The sequence below is a fragment of the Humulus lupulus genome, chromosome 7 (genome assembly GCF_963169125.1).
Source record: "Humulus lupulus chromosome 7, drHumLupu1.1, whole genome shotgun sequence".
In the NCBI taxonomy this organism is placed as follows: domain Eukaryota; kingdom Viridiplantae; phylum Streptophyta; class Magnoliopsida; order Rosales; family Cannabaceae; genus Humulus; species Humulus lupulus.
The window spans coordinates 52,593,522-52,604,423 of NC_084799.1; the positions used below are offsets into that span (position 1 = coordinate 52,593,522).

Sequence of the window (10,902 nt, forward strand, 5' to 3'; positions counted from 1 at the left end):
ATGAAACAGATCCAACTAAGGTTGTGAAAGTCGGTAAAAACTTAGAAACAACAACGAAACAAGAGCTGGTGGAATTTTTAAGGAAAAACCAGGAAGCATTTGCCTGGTCGCATAAAGACATGGTTGGAATAGACCCTGCGATCATTAGCCATGTCCTGAACGTAGACAAGAGTTTTCCACCAGTACAACAGAAAAGGAGGCTGCTCGACAAGACAGATCAAGTGGAGAACATGCGTGGATTTCATAGACCTTAATAAAGCCTGCCCTAAAGATTGTTTCCCACTCCCTAGAATCGACCAGCTGGTCGATGCCACTGCAGGGCACGAGACCCTCTCATTCATGGATGCATACTCCGGGTACAATCAGATCAGTATGCATCCACCTGATGAGGATCACACTAGCTTTTGGACCGATACAGGGCTTTACTGTTACAAAGTAATTCCCTTCGGTTTGAAAAATGCTGGTGTGACTTACCAGCGACTAGTCAATCGCATTTTCAAGGAGCTGATTGGTACAAACATGGAAGTATATGTTGATGACATGCTGGTTAAGTCGAAAAGGGCAGAAGGACGTGTAAGGGACTTGCAAGAGTGCTTCAACGTCTTGAATAAATATCAGATGATGTTGAATCCCCTCAAGTGTTCCTTCGAAGTTGGATTAGGGAAATTCTTGGGATTTATAGTAAACTCACGAGGAATTGATGCCAATCTCGAGAAGATCAAAGCCCCGATCGATATGAAATCACCAAAAAAAATCAAGGATGTTCAAAGCTTAACCAGAAGAATTGCTGCTCTCACTAGATTTATTTCCAAATCGATGGACAAATGCATCCCATTTTTTAATCTACTCAGAGGCAATAAGAAATTCGAATGGACGGAGGCATGCGAGCAGGCTTTTCAAGCTTTAAAGACTCACATGTCGCAGCCACCGATTCTATCGAAGATGATTGATAAAGAAACTTTGTTCATCTACTTGGCGATCACGGAATATGCTGCTAGTGTTGTTCTAGTAAGAGAGGAAGAGGGTGTGCAGAAGGCTGTCTATTATATAAGCTAAAGGCTAATAGGAGTGGAACTGAGATATCCTCCTATTGAAAAATTAGCCTACTGCCTGATCTTAGCATCCAGAAAATTGCGGCTGTACTTCCAAGCTCACCAGATCACAGTTTTGACCGACCAACCTCTACGACAAGTTCTACAGAAGCCAGAAGCCGCGGGCCGAATATTGAAATGGGCGGTTGAACTTGGGCAGTTTGATATCTCTTACTTACCACGAGCAGCAGTAAAATGACAAGCTCTAGCTGACTTTGTTGCAGAGCTCACTGGTCTTCCAGATAGCGAGCAACCAGAAGGGACAGAAGAGCCTGAACCTCAAAGCCAAACTCCTTCTTGGAAGTTGTTTACAGATGGTTCTTCTAATGAGCACCACGCTGGAGCTGGAGTGATTTTGATAATGCCTGAAGGGCATCGATTCCACTATGCAATCAGATTCGACTTCACGACATCCAACAACGAAGCCGAGTATGAAGCGCTACTCACAAGATTACGGTTAGCCAGAGACATGCACATAAAGTCACGTGAAATCTACAGTGACTCTCAGTTGGTGGTTAATCAGATCATTGGGGAATATCAAGCTTGAGGTCTAAAGATGGTTTCCTACCTAAATAAAGCAAAATATTTGTTGGCCCAATTTGAGAAGTATACTCTCCAGCAAGTACCTCGCGACCAGAACTCGAACGCTGATGCTTTGGCCAAGTTAGCAAGCGCCAAGGATGATGACACACTAAATATAGTACTTGTTGAGTGGTTGTCCGCGCCAAGCATCCAGGTAGAAGAAAACTCTCTGGTGATTCAGGCGGCAAATACTTGGATGGCACCTTACATAGAGTACCTGACACATGGTGTGTTGCCAACGGACAGAAACAAAGCTAGGACTCTCCAACGACAAGCTATTAGGTATATTCTGGTCGATGGGATCCCGTACCGAAGGGGCTACTCAATGCCACTCCTTAGGTGTATTACAAAAGAGAAGGCCAAAGAATTGATGAAAAAGGTCCATGAAGGCTTTTGTGGGGACCATGCTGGGGGCAGAGTTTATAAAAAAAGATCCTAAGGCAAGGGTACTTCTGGCCAACAATGAATGAATATTCAATGGAATTTGTGCGAATATGCGACAAGTGCCAAAGATTTTCCAAGATTCCGCGAGCAACCCTTAATGAACTAAAATAAATGCCAAGTACGTGGCCATTCGTAGTATGGGGTATAGATCTAATCGGATCTTTGCCCACAGGGAAAGGCAACAAAGTGGGCCGAAGCTGAGCCACTTGCAACCATAATGACCAAGAAAGTACTGGATTTCTTAGTCAAGAACATCGTGTGTCACTATGGATTGCCAAGAAAAATTGTCTCAGACAATGGCACACAGTTTGATAGTGATCTGTTCACGGATTTTTGCGAGCGACATGGAATTATCAAAAGATTTTCTTTAGTTGCACACCCTCAAGCAAACGGATAAGTCGAGGTAGTCAATAAGACACTAAAAGATACCCTAAAGAAAAGACTTGAAGAAGCAAAGGGGGCATGGCCAGAGCAATTGCCTGAAGTCCTCTGGTTGTACAGAGCGTCCCATCTCACAGCGACAGTCCATACCCCATTCTCCTTAGCCTATGGATATGAAGCTATGTTTCCAGTTGAACTAGATTCGCCATCGCATCGGAGGATGACATATAATCAAGGCTCTAACAGCCAGTTATTGATGGAATCTTTGGATTTGGTCGATGAGAAGCGCGAGCAAGCCCAGCTCCGAGTGGAAACTTCCCAGCAAAAGGTCGCCCAGTATTTTAATTCTAAAGTACGTGAAAGGAAATTTAACGTGGGAGATCTTATGCTCCGAAGAGTTTTCCTTAACACCCGCAACCAAGCTGCTGGAGTACTCGGACCTAACAGGGAAGGACCGTACCAAATCGAAGAAGTCCTCTATCTAGGCACTTATAAACTCGCTCGCTTAAATGGAGATCTCATTCCTCGCTATTGGAATGGAGAACACCTGCGCAAGTACTATCAATAAAAAATTCTTTTTAAAGAATTGGCTTGTATTAATTTTACATTTTACAAGTTTATGAACAAGGGTTAGTCATTTTTATGATTGATCGCTTATAAGTGTAAGGTCATTTTATTGATCACTCTTACAGACATGATTTGTCCATTTATTACAAGAAATAAAAGGGAGTGTGCGCAGCTAGTCAATCTTGCCAAACTATTGTATTTATTACAATTATTTTCTCAATACGTGTGTTGTTTTGCTATATTTTCATTTTTACAAGTATTTATTCCAAGCAGAAATGTTCGAACAGGTCCTAGTCAAGGCAAGTGACCGAGGACCTAAAGCTCCTCAATCACTTGGGGGGCATATAAGGTACCTAGTAAGCAAAGCATATCAAAAGGTATGTAAACACACGAGCAAAATAAGTGAAAGCATGCTAGGGTACTTAGTGTATTTTTCAAAAAAAAATTATTTTGTTAAATCAAACCAAAGTATTATGCTAAGTTCGGTCATACGAACAGATGTTATAATAAAATGCAAGTATTATAATATCAAAAAAGGAACACCTTTACACCGCGAGCAGTCACTGCTCGGATGTAATTGTTTGTTAAAAGGAAAAAAGCTGCCCATGCAGCAATAAAGATAGAAATTGTCTTTACATCACGACCCGTAGGTCGAGTATCTACAAGATAGAGTTAAAAATAAAATAACTACGAGGCAGGAGGGTCTTGAGGAATATCCTAGTCGACAGTGGTTCCAGCTTCATTTTTAGCACCATCAATCCCCGTTGCTAGGGAGATTTCTGGGGAGGCATGAATGTTAGCTTTTTCTTCTTCCTCCAAGCGAGCGGTGCACCGGGCTATTTCTGTTCGCCTCAGGTGCTCAGAAAGATAATTGAAGTTGGCCCCACGATTATGCTTCCAAAACTCATAGAAGCAAGGTGGGTGGCTTCCCTATACTTCTCCAAGTTGCTGGCATTAGTCTCCTCAAGCTCCTTGACGCGCACCTCTAGCTCCTCAGTCTCGTTTCTGCTCGCGATCAGATTGGCCTCAAGTTGTTTGGACTCTTGGTAGTTAAGTTTAGCACACTCCTTAAACTTCTCTTTGTCTTCATTGGCTTTGGCCAGGACAGTCTGAAATTGCTGAAGCTCTTCGGCCAACTTGGAGTTTTGCTCGAGCAGTTCAGTGTCCTTTCCGAGCAGTTCTGTGTTTTTCTCGAGCAATTCAGCGTTTTTCCCCTCGAGCGCCTTTGTCTCCTCAGTGTGCTTGGAGTCAGAGTCTTTGGTTTGGGTGACCAAAGCCCTCATGCGGCGCCATCCAGCAGTTATAGTCAGCAATCCCTGCGATCAGGTAAAGAGATAAGATGATGGCAGAAAATGACAAAGTAAAATAACTCAGTGATAGAAAGCAACTTACACTGGCTATCTCGTTCAACCCTCAGTTTATTATCTGATCGGCCTCCATGGAGTTGGTGTCGTCGATGGCTTCTCAGCTGCATTTGTGCTTTGAGAGTTTGTATATTCTCTCTCTGGTCGAGCCAACCACCATACTGGTCAGGGTGTCTCCAGGATGATCGTGAGGTGTCTGGTCGGCAGGCGCTAGAGGAGTAGAGTTCTGGTCAGTTGGTGCAGGGGGAGACTTTTGGTCGAGTGGTGCCGGAGGGGGCATTATTTCTTTTGAGGGAGCAGCAGCTGGAAGATCCTCATTCCGGGCCTTCTTAGTTGAAGGGGCCTTGTTGCTTTCTCCGCGGTGTCGCTTGCTCTCTTTCTTCCTACTCGAGGGAGCAGCAGGTGCGGTGTAGCGATTGAACATATATCCAGATGACATATCTGCAAGTAAGGAAGCATTGCAAGCAGTTAGACGAAATGTATAGATGGAGTTGAAAATGAGAACAAGGAAATTATAAGTAGAGTACCCGAGCTAAAACTATTGGTTGCTACATTACTTACTAAACTACTGCTACACTCACTCGCTGCCTGGAAGAAATCTGAATTTAAATTTGGAGTGTACTTAAAGCTGCCTTCCCCATCAAATAAATGACAGGGAATGGGCAAACTATCTAAAAGTGAGAAGATAGTACCATTCTCGTCTGAAAACTCTTTGATGGGTGCAGGGGGTTCGGATACTTTCTTTTTTCCTTTTCCCATAGGGGCAGGTGGAGCATCTGCTCGCGGGGTGTTGGAGGGTTCCCTGATTGTCACCCTAGTTGTCCTCCTCCTTGGAGGCTGCGACACATCTTGGTGCTGCTCAGGAACTTCTCTGCCAATGGTACTCCCCGTCGTTGACTCCCTCACATCCTAATGAGGTGCCAGAAGACCAACCAACCTTAGGTTGGCTTCAGTGACCAGCTGTTTGACGCTTTTTTCTACGTCAGTCATGCTGGCCAGTGATGTTGCTCGAATCTCCATTTCTGGAGTAGAAGCTCGTCGCTGCCATGGACCTGAAGAGTGATAATTTTATAAGGAGGATGCAGATAAAATAAAAGGAAATATAACAACCAGAGAATAAAGAAGTCACCTCCTTGGGTGAAGGGTAGGTTGTTGGTAGTCAGATCGGTAGTTAAAAAGTACTCCTGGAAGTACTTTCCTACATTGGACTTGTAGGTAGTCTCACTCAGGAAGATGTGGGTCGATTCCCGGTGGTAGAGATGAAAAAACCTCGTGTTGTCCTGGTTGGGGTTGGATTTAAGATCAAACAAGTAGTTGACCTCATGCGGCGTGGGGACAGGCCACTTTTATGGCTGTATTCAGAGAGAAAAGGCATACTGTGATTATCCACTGAAAGTTGTATTACTCCCAAGGCTTGTGAAACTCAAGAACCCTAGTTCTTTGATCACAATTTGGGATTCAATATCAATATGAATACTAAGTGGACGTAGGTCATTACCACCTTGTTGGGGCCGAACCACTATAAATCGCTTGTGTCACTTTCTTCCCATTTGATTCTCTTCTTGATTTCTTTTTCGTTCTTTGTCGTTTATTTGATTCTGTGTCGTTGGCCAAATCAAGGGCCAACATGGTTCAAGATAGAATGTTCGGATTGGGAGACCTGGTAATACGACGTGTATTTCTACGTACACAAGACTCGTCTGCTGGTGTACTCGGACCTAACTGGGAAGGACCTTACCAGATCGAGTCTGTCATCCGGCCTGGGGTTTATAAACTGGTGAGATTAAATGGAGATTTGGTTCCACGAGTTTGGAATGGTGAACATTTATGACCTTATTATCAATAATGTAGGAATGATGTTTTCATTAGAACCAAGCGTGTTTATTTTTTCTAATTTTTGTCAATAAAGTACTATGTTTTGTTCAAAAGTTGTATCCTTTTTCAATATTGTATTTTTTTCAAACTCTCAATTCAATAACCTATGGCCAGACTCATGGGATATTAAGGGGGCATCAGTGGTATAAAATTATACCATAAGTTTGAAAAAATAAATAACATAAGAACAAAAATGTCTGGATCTAACCCGACATAAATGTCTGGATCGTTAACCTTATTATAAAAATTATAAGTGTATGGATTAATAACCAAACACACGAGCTAAGATGATCTAGACATAACCAGATTATAAGATGTTCTGGACACAACTAGATTATAAAATTATAAGTGGATGGGTTACAAACCAGACACGAGCTAAATAAGTTTGGAACAAACCAGCTAAAACATATCGACAAAAAGTTGGAATGTAAATAAACCTACTTCGAATTAAGTCAAGCCCGAGGCTGGAAAATTTTGTGAAAATTAGTTTCGACCTCACAACCTTGAAGGCCTACTCGAGGATGAGAAAAATGACTAGAAAAGCATAATATAACTAAACTACTAAAATTACATGCCATATATGTACTTTCGAGTACATGGTAAAAGTAAGGTTCGACCTTCATAATAACGAGATCAGACATGTATATATTGAGTAAACTGTGCATGAATGCATTGAAACTTGAGCTTAAATCCAACAAATGTGTTTGTACGAATAAACAAACATAAAAGCAAGCCTTTAGTATAACATGCTTGCAATATTTCGACCCAGAAATGTAAAGCAAAAATATTAAAGGAAAAGTTGAATGTAAAATCAAATGCATAAAAGTTTTCGAGCAAGAAAGTCGTGTGCATAAAGATTAAAATTACTGTCTAAATAATAATAAAATAGCCCTAAAATGAGCTATGCATTGTCTTTACCCCAAGGGCTTATTTATAAAATAAAGTATTACAAAAATATTGATGGGACACAGCCCATGACCTCGCTTTAATGAAGGAGGCACCTCCCCCTCGGCAGTACCAGAGTTTCTCGCCGCCTTTTCTGCCTCATCCTTCGCATCCTCCTCATCAAGCGGATCCTGCCACCTCTTAAGGAACTCATCTTTGAGGTTTTCCAAAAAGCTGGTGTCAAGATCAGCGTTGTTGACCCAGATGCGATACATGGCCATGTCAACAGCGTGATCCTTCTTCTGCTTGAACTCCTTAAGAAGGCGAGCCTTTTCACCCTCAATTATATCAAAGGTGGCCTTCTTATCCTCCTCGAGCTTGGCATTCAGCTCCTGAAGTTCCTTGATTCTGGAGTCTTTCTCCTTGATTTCAGAATCCTTGGCCTCCAACTTTGACTCGAGTTCAGACATCGTCGACTTCACAGCCTTGAGCTCATCTGCGAGCTTTATCTAGAGGTTCTTCGCCTCCTGGGTGTAGGCTTGGCTAGCGTAAACTTCGTTGTTCAATTTGAAGTTAAGCTAAGCAAACGCGGCAAAAGCCTGTAAACATAAACAAAAGTGGGTTATTAAACATACAGGATAAGTTCGTATAAGCATCATTATAGAGTAAAAGGACTTACCGAGGTGAAGAGCTCCCTGCCCTTGTCAAAGAGGGTTTTGTTGTCGCGGCAGGAGGTGAGGAACTGCCATTGAGGAGCACCAAGGTTGTTGAGACTTTGGCCAACTCAAGATAATATATCCAAGCCCAGACTAACTCCATGTGTCCCTGCAGCATTATCGATCACATAGTCGAGGACATGGGTCGAGACCGACAACAGACGTTCCCGTGTGGGAACCTGTTTCTTTGGGGCCGAAGTAGTTTGTTGGGAAACCTGGACTTTAGGAGGAGATGGGGGGTGTAAGACCTTGGCAGATATCCTGATCTCAGGGTTTGCAGCAGCAGCTTGGTTTAGGCCATGAGTATATGAGGCAGGAGGAGTCGCCTGACGCCCTTGGGCGTTTACTTTGCTTGGGTCCGGAGCGACGGTTGAGCAAGTTGTCTAAGTCAAATTCCATGTTGCCTACAGATACACAATGTACACATTATTGATCAAGCCTAGACTACAAAAAAAAAAAAAAATAGCAAGACTAAGGTCAAAAGAAACCTAATTGGTACTCTCTACCGAGCTTGTGCTCGGCGACCAAGAAATTCCCCTATCTTCAGAGGATGCTGGGGGATTCCCTTCTCTATATGTAGGAGACAGCCTTGAAAGGTCTCTATAGACGTTGGTCCCGTATTGAACGACGACCCCATCCGAAACCTCGTTTAAACTATACATGGTTTGGTACTGACCACACCAGCAATCAAACCTACGTACCCTCTCATTTACCCATGACCAAGCATGAAAGTCGGAAAGAGGATCAGTTTGTTGGGCTTGTGCTTAAGCAAAGAAGGGGACCACATGGCAGAGCTAAGTATTACTTTATCTCTACCACCCGAGCTTGAGGCCTCGTCTTGGGCTTCATTTCCTGAGCCAGGCCGATCATGACGGCGAGCCACAGGGGGACAAGCCCGTGAGCTCAAAGACCTCCGTCTCAGGGGAAGATTCTCAGTGGGAAGTGGCACGTGCTCCCACTTGAAGTACTTGCGGTAGGCAGCGTCATCTGTTGACTGGTCTTGCTCCAATAGGCCACAGGCTCGAAGCAGTTCTTCATGAAGAGGATAGGATAAAGAGCGATGACCGTATGGCAGTTGGAGAAGAGCTGTCTTGTGCTCCACCATCGACTCTGAGGGGGTGGGATGGTGATAGTTGGCTGAAGAAAAGGTTACATGTTATTATTCCGAGCCTAGTCATTAAACAAAAAAGAAATGGATAAGTGTGAGTACTTACAGATGCGTTGGAATGAATAAAATTTAGAAGGAGTGAGGCCATCCGTCCAAAAGAATGCCAGCTTGGAGTGATGCGTGGGGGATGGTTTGGCATATCCACGGAAATTTTCTTCTCCTTTGGATAGCTCGACAAATAATAGAATTCATCCCTTCCCTGAGCTCGGGATGCGTTGCTTTTGAGACAGAAGAGATATAGAATCTCTTGTGGTGTGGGTCCTTCCCACTTCAGTACGTGGTGCAGGGACTTGAGGGTGGAGAGAACCCTATATGAATTGGTATGGAGTTGGAATTGGGCGAGCCCAAAAAAATCCAAAAAATCCTTAAAAAAGGATTTCAGGGGAAGTAGGGCCCCTGCCTTCATATGCTATCAGGGTTGCCATCACCCGGGGCGAAACAGCTCCGCTCGTTCAGAGTCGCAGGTCGACACATTAATGTGCCGGAAATTTTCAGGTCGTGGCGAGCTAGTATCTCAGAGATTTGGCCCATTAAGGTGACTGAGCTCCAATAGTGCTCAAACTTGAAAAAACCCGGAATGGAAGCAGCTTGAGAAGTGGAAAGATGGTTCGAAGGGTCCTCCATTAGCGATAAGGAAAGTGCACCAGGCTCGTAAGAAATGGTGACTTTGAGTTTGGGATCGAGCGGGATAGGTCTAATCTCGGGGTTTGGATCTGGATAAATCGCGACCCGGAGTATCTTCCTTTTTCTTTCCTTGACCTCGTCAATCTGACATCGGAAACAATCTCGGATGTCTTCTTGTTCGCACCTCTCGTGGTGCTCACATATCAACCGCTAGTTCTAAGTGAAGGGAGACTCCGGACTGGGATGTGATGGAGAGTAAGGAATTGCGAGCACTGACCCCCACCGATTCTCAGAGTTCTGCGACATCTAACAAGAAAGAAAAGGGTGAGGGCCAGGCATGCAAGAAATCATAGAATATAGTTTTGGTGATTCGAGCTCGAAAGCACGATATCACAAAGTAAACTCAATCAAAACCGAGGTCTCGAGAGGATAAATTGAGTTTAAAGTGGAACCCCGAGCTGTTGTAAAGTTTGGGCTTCGAGCGTGTACTTAACACGAGAGTGGGGAAGTTTGGATTTATTTTAAGGATCCCAGATTTTCAGGGATAAAGCTGACGGTTACCCAAAAAGGTGATAGTTTTCGGATTTATGCAGTTAAAAACCCTAATTTAGAACCCCCATTTCTTGGCTTACACGATACGATATTATTAAAAAAATCCTACCTTTGCATTTTTTGCACTAAAGTCTGGGTTTGGAACCCATGATCGAAAAATTTTTAATCCTAATTTTACATAATATCAGCTAAGCAATATTGCTAAAGCTACTGACTAGTGCATATATTCATACAGAAAGGAAGAACATAAAAATGCATGAATAAATAAAGATTGAGAAATCAAAGAATGGAACTTACACACAGAAGCTTGCGGGTACAGCGACGTTACCGACTGAAGGACTGGTTGCAAGGATGATCTCATGGAGTCGAAAATGCCAAAGTTGTTTTGTCTTCTTGGTTTGGAGAACATGCAAAGAAGAAAAGAGAGCTTTTTGCTCTAGTTTTTTCTTTTTCTCTGAAAATTGGAACGTAGAAGTGGGGAAGATGAAGGTGACGCGGCTATATATATGCCTTAGGTGGAGGTCAAGGATCGAACTAATCAGGGCTTTGGTTGGATTTGGAACTTGATCTAACAGATGGGTGTAAATATGACAACGTCGGGAAAAAGCTGAAACGCGAAAAGACGTGGGCATGTCGAAAAAGTACTCAAGTAC

At 43.3% G+C, this 10,902-nt stretch overlaps 1 protein-coding gene across 1 annotated transcript; it reads right to left on the minus strand.

Annotated features, from left to right (window-relative positions):
* Positions 1–3,782: 3,782 nt before the first annotated feature.
* On the minus strand, positions 3,783–7,470 carry LOC133791699 (uncharacterized). Its single transcript, XM_062229618.1, has 5 exons — positions 7,306–7,470; positions 5,122–5,338; positions 4,584–4,870; positions 4,049–4,381; positions 3,783–3,959 (listed from the first exon to the last, which is right to left on the minus strand). The coding sequence occupies exons 1-5, from the start codon at positions 7,468–7,470 to the stop codon at positions 3,783–3,785; spliced, it is 1,179 nt and encodes a 392-aa protein (XP_062085602.1).
* Between the last annotated feature and the right edge of the window lie 3,432 nt (positions 7,471–10,902).

Excerpts from the sequence above, each read along its gene's own strand:
- LOC133791699 (XM_062229618.1), bottom strand. The coding sequence starts at position 7,470 with ATGGCCATGTATCGCATCTGGGTCAACAACGCTGATCTTGACACCAGC. Across the intron at positions 5,339-7,305 it reads CTGGTACTGCCGAGGGGGAG|GATGTGAGGGAGTCAACGAC; the intron begins GTGCCTCCTTCA and ends GCACCTCATTAG. Across the intron at positions 4,871-5,121 it reads AGAGTTTTCAGACGAGAATG|ATATGTCATCTGGATATATG; the intron begins GTACTATCTTCT and ends CCTTACTTGCAG.